Source organism: Gekko japonicus, unplaced genomic scaffold, assembly GCF_001447785.1.
Source record: "Gekko japonicus isolate JY-2015 unplaced genomic scaffold, Gekko_japonicus_V1.1 scaffold33, whole genome shotgun sequence".
Taxonomy (NCBI): domain Eukaryota; kingdom Metazoa; phylum Chordata; class Lepidosauria; order Squamata; family Gekkonidae; genus Gekko; species Gekko japonicus.
The window spans coordinates 2,244,828-2,257,583 of record NW_015174272.1 but is presented as its reverse complement, the minus strand read 5'-3'; the positions used below and the strand labels follow the sequence as shown (position 1 = coordinate 2,257,583).

The 12,756-nt window shown below is 43.3% G+C and overlaps 1 protein-coding gene across 1 annotated transcript in view; it reads right to left on the bottom strand.

Moving 5' to 3' along the window:
- Positions 1 to 12,382, bottom strand: part of ANKRD52 (ankyrin repeat domain 52) — a 74,155-nt gene extending 61,773 nt beyond the window's left edge. Inside the window, exons 1-2 of the mRNA XM_015423666.1 lie at positions 12,262 to 12,382; positions 7,288 to 7,371 (exon numbers count right to left, since the gene is read on the bottom strand). Of these exons, the coding sequence (XP_015279152.1) occupies positions 7,288 to 7,371; positions 12,262 to 12,288 (111 nt within the window). The 5' untranslated portion in view covers positions 12,289 to 12,382. The remainder of the gene's footprint in view (positions 1 to 7,287; positions 7,372 to 12,261) is intronic.
- Between the last annotated feature and the right edge of the window lie 374 nt (positions 12,383 to 12,756).

Sequence of the window (12,756 nt, the reverse complement as noted above, 5' to 3'; positions counted from 1 at the left end):
TTTTTTTCCGAGTTTCAAAATTTCCAGAAATTTTACATCTCTATCTACTACTTAAAAAAACCCAACCATACAGAAAACGACATAGCCGATTATTGCCCTGTCTTTGATCTGCCCTTGCTAGGTGAAGTGATTGAGAGAGCAGTAGCAGGCCAACCCCAGGTCTTCTTGGATAACTCACTTGCTCTAGATTCTTTTCAGTCTGGCTTCAGACCAGGCTATGGGATGGAGTCTGCTCTGGTGGCTTCAGTTGACAACCTCCATCTAAATGTAGATAAAAGTCAGACCTCCCTGTTGCTCCTACTAGATTTATCTGATTTGACACAGTGGACCATGCCATCTTGTTAAGGTGCTTGGAAGCAGAAGTAGGCATCAGGGTTGTACACTGGACTGGTTTAAATCATTCCTCATGGAGCAAACACAAAGAATTGCCACTGGAGACCAGTTGTTGTCATTGTGGGACCTCTGTCCCGTGGGGTCCCATGGCACAATCCTATCTCCCATGCTCTTCAATCTATATGTAAAGCCCTTAGGCCAAATCATGCGCAGCTTTGGAATTGGCTGCCATCAATATGCAGATAATAGCTATATATATATCAATATCCAAATCTCCTGGTGATGCAGCAGAGGTCCTAAGTTGCTGCCTGACTGCTGTGGTTAAACAGCTAAGAGTGAACAAATTGAAACTAAACCCTGGAAAAACAGAGGTAATGCTGGTCAGGAAGGCAGAGGTCTTGAAGAAGTTTATACTCCCCACTTTTGAAGGGGTTCAGCTGACCTTGACTCAGTTGAGAGTCTTGAGGTTATACTGAACCCAACATTATTGCTGGAGAATAACTCTACCTAGCTTGAAAAATGGCCCCTAACCTTGATACAGCTGATCTGGCCACCTGGATTCATGCCATGGTGACACTGAAACTAGACTACTGTAATATACTGTACAGTGGTCTTCTCTCAAAATCAATTTGGAAACTGAAGTTGGTGTAGAATGCCACAGCTCAGCTATTACTGGGCACAATATAGAGCATGCGTATTATTCCCATTCTACAATCACTCCACTGGCTGTCCATCAGTTACTGGGATCAATCCAAAGTTTTGGCTATCACATACAAAGCCCTTAATGGCCTTGTACCCTAATATCTGTGAGACCGTCTCTCTCCCTATGCTCCGCAACGACAGCTTCGCTCATCTGAGCAGGGCCTTCTGCAGGAGCCAACCTGCAAATGGGCTAAAACCAACAACTGCCTGTACACGTGCCTACTCCACTCCTTGTGGAATGGAATTGCCTGAGGAGGTGAGGAAGGCTCCTGCTCTCCTGGGTTTCCACAAACGATGGCAAACTGAATCAGTCAAGAGGGCTTTTCTATGCAGGCAACAGGGCAAGACTGTACAAAATGGTTCACAAAGTTACTCAGATATATTATTAAAGACTGTACCTATACTACTGTGTATAGTTTGCTGTAAGTTGAACCCCATTATGTAATTTTGCAACATTTTATGTGTCATGTTAATACTTATGCTTTGCTTCACTTCTGTTTTTTAGACTTCTGGTTGGTCCTACAACCCAAATTCTATTTCATTGTTTTCTGAATGTCCCAACCTGTTAACTGTACTGATTCACTCAGTGTAATCTGCTTTGAGTACTAATGAGAAAGGCAGGCTATAAATAACAGAAATAAATAAGTAAATAAATGGAATAAGGCAAGGTTGTCCTTTGTCCCTCTTGCTTTTCAACAAACGCATAGGAAACATGGCAAGGTTGAGCAAACGTGAAAAAACACGATGTTAGAACAAAACACACAATATTGATATGCTACTATGTCTTCATATATTCATTTAAATCATGTACTTAAATATACAATAAAGACCTTAGTGTATCTTATAATTAATTATAGTACATGGATAACAAAAACCTAAAGAACAATATATGTCTTGTAGAAAAGTCCACAGCTACAGAGAAAAACATGCAGACAGGATTCGGTGCAGTAGACTATCTTGCTGTCTGAAAAGAGATACAGCAAGTATCAAAGCAACATGCCTCCTAGGCAAAAACTGCATGTTTCGAGAAATTCTTCCTCAGGCTTTTCAGCCTGTTTATCAAAGTCCTGTGTATCCAAGTTCGGCAAACCAAGCCAATTTTAGGAATTAGGCACCATGAAGTGGAATCCAAAATAATGCTGTACGCAGACCGTCTGGTGTTCCTTAAACAGTCCAAGAAAATCCAGTGACAAACTTGTTACGTTCTTACAGCAGTTTGGCCACCTTTCTAGGTATAAGGTATATGCTAAAACAATTAGTACCATTAGGTTTAAACATAAAGAAAGAGGTTAAAGGAAAGAAAGAAGTCTCTAAGATTACATTATCCGCGTGGAAGTCAAAAGATATTAAATATCACCCTGACCTGGATAGCCCAGGCAAGCCCGATCTCGGAAGCTAAGCAGGGTCGACTCTGGCAAGTACTTGGATGGGAGACCTCCTTAAAATAACAGCAGTTGGGGGGCAGGGGTTGGCTTTAGTCAGCCACCTCTCTGAATATCCTCCAGGCCCCCAGTAGGGATCAGTCAACAGAGGTTGCCATGACTTCCAGGTGCGCACACACTCACATATGAAAAATTACAAAAAAATTACAAAAAATATATTAAGCATCTGGGGAGAATTTCTCAGAAAATGTGAATACACTAGTATAGGTTAATGTAAATCCTGTTATGAAAAAGGTAGAGTCTGACTTAAGAAAACAGTGTAAATTCAAAGGCAGAATCTGATTTAAGGAAAGTAGTCTAAATTTAATCTATCATGGCTGGGCAGAACTGCTGTCGTAAAGATGAAGGTACTCCCACAATTCCTGTTTTTCTTCATGGATATTATTCTGATTTTTCCTAAATATCTTCTATCCAAAATCCAGGAGACATTTGAACAATTTATCTTGAGATACAAATAAGCTAGGCCTCTAGAAAATCATGTGGCTTAGCTGTACCACCAGTGGAAAAATATTACCATGCTGCCAGATTATTGTCAATATGGCATTGGTCTAGAGGACAACTCCATTGACAAACTGAAACTGATTTATCAGAGATAACAGGTAATGTACAGACAGACTTCAAACCCTATCACAGGAGGTCCTCATTATATGCCACTTTGGATAAAAAATACAAAATAGCATTCTTAGGAATGTACTCTAATGCCACTTATCGGTAACAAACATTTCAGCAAGCTAGATCCATAGGATCTTTTCTGAGATGAGAACAGGTGGGTTTAAGTCACTTTATTGATTTGTGAAGGATGAAAAAAAAAATCTGTCTATGGCAAAATTCAAGAGAGAGGATAAAGAGTAATGCTTTGATGGAATATCAATATCAGCAAATCAAAACTTTCATTGGTCTAGTACCTAGAAGAGTAGATGTGTTTCGACCCCTGAACAAACTGGAGAATTTATTGCTCCATTCAGAATCTTCTTATGGGCTATTGTTAGAATTAAACCTTAAAGAATCAATTTACAGGAAAAATGGCAGAGGGATTTGATTCTGGAAGTAAAAAATGTTAAATGGGAAATATTTAGAGACATTCTGAGTACATCGATGAACAACAGTCTTAGAGAAAATGGCCTGAAGCTCCTTTTTAGATGGTATGGGAGATGTTTAATAATACTTCAGATCAGTGCTGGAGATGCCATCAAGTGAAAGGTTCCCTGTATCGTATTTGGTGGACATGTCCTATCACAAAACAGGCAACAGTTATCAGATCTTCTGGTGGGGATTAAAGGATAGCTTTCAGAAATATATTCTTCAGATAGCAAAGTTCCATGTGCTGAAAACTTGCAAGTTTGGATACTGTGTTCCAACTGATCTGCAGCCGCAATCAAGCATCCATATTGTCATATCTGTCTATAACACCACTTAGAACTGTGCAAAGCTGGCATAAATGTATAGCCCCTAACATCAATAGATATCACATCTGACAGTGCCCTGGCACAGAAGAGAGCATAACCCAGCTGGCAAATTCGTCTTAGGCTCAACAGATAAAGCATATACAATGCTAAATAATATGCTAAATAACCATGGTTATATAGTTTAGGACGCACAACTTAACACGGTGAGGGGGTTTGTGCGTGTCAGTGAAGCTGAGAGCAATACCGTAAGGGGTCTAAACTCCTAGCAGAGTCACTCAAGGCGGAATGGTCACAGCTGAGGCACCAGACTAAAATACATCCATCCCCTTTAGGGATCAACGGCCACATCAGCAGAAGAGAGCAGACAGTTCCAGTGGTGATGGGGGAGGAGGAATCCTTGGGAGATAGCTACTGGGCAGCAGCATTAGTGAAAAGTGACACTGGCAGAGGATCTTTTATAGACAATGGCAGTGCCACTTCAGCTAACCCTAGTTAGCACTGGGCAGAAAAAGGCAATGATAAACTACTTCTGACCAACTCTTACCTCAGAAAACCCTGACGAAATCAGTGTGCCACAGTATCTGATTGTTTTGATGCACAATCTATACTCTGGACAAGAGGCTACTCTTAGGGACAGAATATGAAGAAACAGAATGGTTTCAAATTGGCAAAGGTGTCAGACAATGATGTGTTTTATCTCCCTATCCCTTCAATCTATATGCAGAACATATTATAAGGAAACTGGATTAGATTTAGGTGAAAGTGGAAAGTGGTGGAAGGAACATTAACAAGTTGAGATAGGCAGATGACACCACATTCCTGGCAGAAAATAGTAAAGACTTGAAAGGACCACTGATGAAGGTTAAAACAGAAAGTGCCAAAGCAGGATTACAGCTGAACATCAAGAAGACAAAAGTGATTACTGCTGGGGAAGTATACAACTTTAAGGTTGATGATGAAGAAATTGGAAATTGGTCAAGATTTTCTATTCCTTGGCTCCATCATCAAACAAAAGGGAGACTGCATGCAGAAAATCAGGAGATTGAGACTGGGAAGGGTAATTATAAAGGACCTAGAAAAGAGCCTTAGGTATAAGGATGCATCACTGGCAACCAAAGTCAAGTTAATTCACACCATGGTATTCCCCATTACTATGTATGGGTGTGAAAGCTGGACAATGAAGAAAGCTAACAGGAAGAAAGTAGATTCCTTTGAAATGTGGTGTTGAAGGAGAGTTTTATGGATGCTGTGAACTGCAAACAAAAAACAAAAAAAAACCCAATGAGTGGGTTCTAGATCAAATCAAGCCTGAACTCTCCCTAGAAGCTAGAATGACTAAACTGAGGCTATCACACTTTGGCCATATTACAAGAAGACAGGAGTCACTGGGAAAGACAATAATGCTAGAAAAAGCTGAAGGCCGCAGGAAAAGATAAAGACCCAACATGAGATGGATTGACTCTATAAAGGAAACGAAGCCCCTCAATTTGCATGACCTGAGCAAGGCTGTTAATGATAGGGTGTTTTGGAGGACAATGATTTATAAGATCTACAATAGTCAGAAGTGACTTGATAGCACTTGACACACACGAACACACACAGTTTAGACTTTATTCAGCTTTTCAAGTAATTATGGCCTTCTTTTTCATTCCCTCAGTCAGGAGTACAGTACAGTTTGGTTTCTCTTTCTCCATCAGAGCCAAACCTAACAACAGAGATCATCTTACTCAATGGGGATGCAACATACATACATTTTGCCTTCCCCAGAAGTAAATGGCTTCATTCAGCTCAGCTCATCTTGCTGGGTTGGGTCAGCTAGATTCATCTGCTTTGTTGGCACTTTTATGCTTCTGCTATTTGAATGTAGTAAACTGTGTCCAAGTTGGGGAGGTGTTGGTTTCTACCTCTTGAAGCAGAGGATTAGCCTTGTTGTCTTTCTGAACTGTATGATGTGCTAAGAGGAGCTGGAAATTTTGCCTCCTACTTCAACAGGCTGAGGACCGTGCCTCATCTTAAAACTTAAGGAGCTTGTCCTTTAACAATGATATTACCAATTTAGGCCTCTACATTCCAGCAGAAACACCATCTTTTAGTTAAAGCTCCTTTTCCTCCTACTAACATCCTTATTCCTAACAAAAAGCAATCACGTGGCCACCTTAAGCCTTTGCTTGTATGTAAAACAATTCACCTGTTCCTTTTATGATCCTTTATCATAGAATTACGCATTTTTAAAGGTGTCTTTGTCCAAATCATTGCAAATAAAGTGTCTCTAAATCCAAATACTGTAACAGTATTAAACATGGGTGTTCAAAACAGAACAGAACAATCCAACGGACACCTATGTCTAATACTATTACAAGCATTTAGATTCAGAAAGTCTCCTTTTGGTAAAGGTGATTAGTTGCAAGTAAACCTTTTAGCAGAGATCAGAAATTCTTAATGACTTTTGTATAAATAACTATCTACTTATACAAAAGGCATTACAATCTCCAGCCATTACAGAAAATACTTCTCTCAGTACTTACACATGGTACTTTTTCTTTTGGATTCCTTACATCATGCTCACGTGATCAAAAAGCTAAAACGGTAGATTTACCACATTCCTGAGTCTTGGGTGCTACCAACAAGCTCTCATGCTGTACAAGACAGGCAAAGGTGCATATAATCACTAGTCTCACTTATGTGTCATACTAAGACAACCACTACATGTGCCTGTGTGAAATGCACTAAGATGAAATGAAGAGCCAATTAGTGCCCCATAGTCTATACAAAAACAAGATGAACAACACTGTTAACACAGGCTGTTCTCACCCAGAGGCCATGAGACTAATCCAGAACTCATACCGTGCCAAAAAGAACAGCTGACTCTGGCGCCATCCACCGCTCTGTACAGCTAGACCAATACATCTGGTACAGCTGATTCCCAACAAAGTCAACATTTACTGATTTGAGCCTGGCTTGTATACCTCTTCTAAGTATGCAAAGTACTTCACAGTCCTTACCCAAGCCCATAACAGCCCTATGTTCACCATTAAAGCACTTCTTACAAACAAGAAACCAAGGATAAGAAGCAACAAGTTGCTCACGGCAAACCACCCAGAGAAAGATTAAGCAGGATTTTGAAGCCAGGTCAATATCCAATCACTGTGCCACAATGGGCAAATACACCAATAATTAGACAAGCTTTAAAAACAAGGAACTTTAACATCTTCCTCTGGATGACTGGATGAAGGTTATGCAATAAGTTATTATCAAAGCTCCAGAAGCCCTCTCCCCAAACTCCACCCACACTGTGGGAAATCATACCCAGATGGTAAGAAACAGGGAACTGTGATTTTTCAGATAACACCGTGTTCACATAGTATTTGAGAGAGTGCAAGAAAATCTGGTGCTCCAACACTTACCAATACATTGATATTCTCCTGCTGACTCAGCAACGACCGCACCTCCTCTATATCACGATTAAAGATGGCTTGGACCAGAGGAGGCTGTAAAGGAGGGAGGAAAAACAGTTGTAAAATAAGCAGGAAGAAGCAGGGAATTAGCGATTCATACCATACCCCACAAGCATTGGATTAAGGAATTTAAAAAAGCATCCTTAAAAACGCCAATGATCAGTCTGCTCTGCCACCATCAACTATGAGTGGCAGAAATGCCAAAAAGATTCTTCAGATTTCCATAAGATATAATTCCTAGCTCTGTGAAAGCCGGGCTTGTACTTTCAATCTTGTATACACAAAGCCAAAGGTTAATTCAGAGGCCTAATATACTTGGAAGATTCTGCCCTGAAACTCAGTTATGTCCCTCCTAACAGACATGAACATGACAAGATTTGGGACACTTGCTATAAGAAATAAAGAGATCTGCACAGACAAACTGTAACTAGATGGAGGTGAAAGGCCAAATTAAGTCAAATCTTATGGACACCCATTCTTATTTTTAAAACAATTATGATCAATCGTCCTTAAAGACCACAACAATCCAAATAACCATTAAGCTCACACTTTGCTGTTCTGCTCAGTACTGACCCACTGAAATTCTCTGAATTACCCACAGCATGGAGTGGATGGAGAAAGGAGAGACATATAACCAAGTATTCAGAGCTTGCATATCCAAGTCTCTCCAAAACTGCCTTTCACAGATGAGCAGGGCTTGAAAGAATTATTCTGGATTCCAGGTCCATTTTTTCTACATAGGAATAGGGTTAACAAAATTTGGCTTTGCTTGGAAGCCAAGCCATTATGCGGTTGCCACCAATTCTTCCTCTTTCCCAAACACTCCGGTGTGCACGTATGAAGGAGGGTGTAAAGTTGTGTTGAGTGCTGTTTGCTCCAAAGAGCAGTGCAGCATCAGTCCCTACCTCAAATTCTCTTTGTTGTGTGCCAGGGAGAAACCCTTGCTTGTTCCAAAGCTCAGTGTAATGTAAGAGGCTCCCCAGACACACACACACACACACACACAAACAGAACTCAGGGGAGAAGTGCATGTGCTGCAAGGAACTGTTGATGTCAGGGTTGCCCTGGGTTCATGCTCCCTAACTGGAAAGGTCACAAGGAGAAGACTAAGGCACAGTGAAGTGGCTGGTAGGTATATTTTTGCTTCCTTTGTGTTCTAGCATGGGGAATTTGCTCCCCTTTGTTGCTTCCTGTTCTGTGGTTATGAGCATAACCCCTAAGGGGATCAGAAGAACAAAAATAAAATTAAAAAAAAAGAAAGAAGTATCAGTCCTTTCAATTACAGATACCTGGCTTGTACTCTAGGAGCACACTGCTTCATGTAGCAGAGGCAGCAAGCAGGCCATCAACAACAGGTACATCAGGCAACATAAGTTAGAGAGTGACAATGCTAGCAGTTAGCAGCTCATGCCACCACCTTCTTCCAGCTTCCAATCCTGGATGTCTCTCCTTTTCTATCCTCCGCTGGCTCCTTAAAGCCCCAGTTGCTGCCACGAGCACAGAGCTCAGTCAATCAGGACAAGCACTGAGCTCCCTTGGCCCCAACACGCCTCTGCATGGTCATGGCATCCGAACCGTGACTCTTGGGCCTTCTTCTATCAGCCAGGATTCTAAAACCAAACTCCTCTGATCACCATCAGCAATTGGATGGACTGATGGCCTGGCCCCTCAAAGTGTGCCAGGAGCACTTGCTCCTGACATGCAGATTTGTGGAGGCCTGCACAGAAACTTCTTTGTACACAGAAATAGCAGACAGGATTGGGGAATCACTACAGCCTATTTCTGTGAGCAGAACACAAAGAACTTGAGGAATGTGATACGGGTCTCTTTGTATAAAATGGACAGGAGGGTTCACTACTGTCTGTCTCTCCTTGTTCCCCCACTTCCCTTTCGCCGTGTCTCTGCAGCCCCAGTATAAATATTTGTGTTGACATACAGGCAAGACCTCCCATGGCATGTGGATATCCTCCTTCAACATCAGTCCAGACCAAAGTGCAGACTAGGGATTATGCTACTGCAGTGGAAGATGTAGCTGTTTTAGTACACTAAATTGAAACTGTAATCCAAATGCACAAGCAAGACAGATCCCTTATCTTGGTACAGCCCTAAATCACAATTAAAGGGGGGGGGGGGGAGAGATACAGCAGAGAGCTGTTACAAATGCCCTCCCAGTCCTCCCACATACACAGCACAGGCTAGTACAAGGCAAAACTGATGCCAGCCCCATCTGCTCATCTCATCTTCCTTCAGCTTCTCCATCTCTTTCCAGAGAAATATTTCTGTCCAGCAAACCCCAGGTTGATTTCTCTTCACACAAAGTGCTTGATAAAGCAGCAAAAGGGAGAGGGATGAGTCATCCACATGGAATGCTGTGAACTCAGCATCCCTCCTTTAAAGAGGAGATAGTCCCTACACAATTCTGCCCTGCAGCCTCTTGTGCAACTGGTACAACACACACAGACTGCACTATTCACAATGGAAACAAAAATCCAAATCCAGTTTGTGAGGTCTATAGCAGATTCTCAGGTGCCAAGTGTAGAAAGCCTAGGCTGGCTCCCCAACTACATAATGGGAATGGGGTTGAAAAAAATATTTTTAAATTCCCAAGAGCCAACACCACCTTTTTTAAAAAAGGAAACAATCCTATATGGAATGGGGGTGGATATCAATATAAAACTTATAGCCCAAACTATTAGAACTTAGGGATTTTTCCAGGAGAGAGATAGAGAGATAGAGAGATAGAGAGATAGAGAGATAGAGAGATAGAGAGATAGAGAGATAGAGAGATAGAGAGAGAGAGAGAGAGAGAGAGAGAGAGAGAGAGAGAGAGAGAGAGAGAGAGAGAGAGACAAAGAGATGTAAAGAGAAGGAGAGAGAGAGAGAGAGAGAGAGAGAGAGATGCAATGCATCTCTGTGCAAAGTACATCCTGACAACTGCTAAAAAAAAGTCTGGCTTGTGTGAAGAAAAGAGCCCACTTGGTAGCCCCGTCATTCAGGCAATACAAAAATCAGAGACAATCCTAGAGAACTGGCCTAATTCCTTCTTTGCCCTGTGGCAACCTGGATGCTGGATTGCAGGGCCAGGCCCTCCTCACAGCCTACCTACACCGACAGGCGTTTTATCAGTAAAACTTTATTCTTTCAAACAGAACATAAAACTCTGACACTGCAATGATACAGCAAATATTTGGCCAAGTAATAAAAACTCTAACCATAATGAAAAATGAAAAGGATGAATTCCTCAAACTAATTTTTAATGTGATTATGCTGGATATTATCATTACATTTATTCATACAGAGCACAACTACCCTTCTAAAGTAAGAAAGCAAAGTCCATGTATACGAACATACAAGTACAGCTACTGAGGTTTTGTCTACAAGGTGCACGGTGGACTCCACTACTTCCACAGAGCAAAAAGCATCACTTTTAAAAAAATCAAAAGTATGAGAGACACTTGAGAACAGACACTCCCAGTTAAGTACATAGAGGACCAACCATCACAGTGGGAAATTGTGATACATAGCCAAAAGAGCAACCCTGACTGGGAACAAGACACTCCAATTCTGCAGCAGCAGTAAATTAGATTAAATGGACAGAGAAGGCTCAGAAAAAAAAAGGTGAACATGCAGCCAGGCCATGACAAAACACAATCGCAAAGGCCAACAAGACTTTACAGAGAAGATGCAAACCACCTCTTTGCAACTGTTTTTACACCCTCATAAACCAGAATATAGGCCACAAAAAATTATGAGCCCACCGGCTTGAATACCTTTATACATCATAAGGCACCTTGAACAGCAAGTCTGACGTTACTGGCCTTGGGCCAGTGGCTTAACTACAAGATTGTTAGAGAAACATCTCTTGAAGAATGACAGTAGACTTGAACCATCTGCTCCAATACCTTGAAGAGTGTGTGTATGTAAAAATAAGGACAGAAAAAAAATGCTGGCAAGGAGAGAATAAAACACAACAATCTGTGAGCCAAACAGTCAGGATGGGGGGGAACAGACCATGAAAAAACAACAGGGTTGCAAGATTCAGGAACATGCAGGCAGCTGCACAGGTCCAAAGCAATGTCCAGAAGCAAAAGCCATGTAATACTTTTCATTAGAGCCAAAACAAAAATGATACACATTATGAAGCTGAACAGAGAAGCTGCACCCTGAAGAACATTCTCTTCCATTAAAAAAAACCCCCAAAACATGAGATCGAATATTACATTTTCTGAAGAACATTCTCTTCCATTAAAAAAAAACACCCCCAAAACATGAGATCGAATACCACATTCCTGTTCTGTTAATCTACATGGGCCTAATAAAACATATGACATGACTGCTGCTTTTGGGAAGAGAATGCTCTTCAGGGTGCAGCTTCCCATTGTGATGATTTCCCTGTCTCAAGAGACAAAAGCCTTCCGAGGATCTGGACCCAGCAACACTAAAAAGAAATCCTTCATGGAGAGGCTCATGAAAATGGAACGGAACGACCGATGAAACTAGTGGGAAGGGGAAAGCAACGATGGAACAGAAAGCGAAGTGAAAGAGGAGGGAGCGAGGCTGCAGGCTGAAACGCAGGATGCAAGGCAGGGGACGGGGCAATCAGATTTCCTTCTGCTTAGGCGGGAAACGGACTACGCCAAACCCAGGCGCCGGCGGCCTTCTCGGCATGTCGACAGCATCTGGGCCGGGCCCAGCCCAGACCCGCCTCTTCTCCGCTCTCCTGCTTTCCCCGCTGCAGTTCGGGTCGGATCCCGTTGCCCGCGAGGGCAAACCAGACTGTTCCCGCCGAACTAGGTGGGCGGCTCCACAAGTAGGCCGCGCATCCCCAGGCTGGCGTAGCGGGCGCGGCCGGGCTGGGACGAAGGAGGCCGGAGAGCGGGATGGGAGTGTGTGCGAAGGAAAAAGGAAAGAGGGGGCGAGTACCTGGTCCGTGATGCTGAGAATCCCCATCTCCGGGCGGGGCCGCCGCCGCCCCCCCTCACTCAGCAGCGCCGCCGCCGCCTCCGAGCTCCCGGCATCGATCGAGCTTCAGCGGCCGCAGCACCCTCCGGCTCCTGTGGGTCGGGCGGGGAGGAACTGAGCCCGCCCACCGGAGGAGGGAGGGAGGGAGGGGAGGCCCTTGCCGTCGTAGCGACCCCTATCGGGGAGGCCCAGTCACCACGGCCTACCCAGCCCGCGGGGGCGAGAACGGGGAGGCGCCTCGGAGCCGCCCGGCCCGGCCTGACCCTGTTCTCTCGAGTCGGGGGTTGTGTAAGGCAGCGGCAGCGTCAAGGCCTGTGGGAGCCACCCCACCCCCACCCCCGAAGAAGCGGAGTGTTAATTCCAGATGGGCACCAGCCCTGTGAGTCAGGAGCAGCCCGGTGAGCAGGAGTCCAGCGGCACCGACACCTTAAAGACGAACAGCGTTGATCCCCAGCA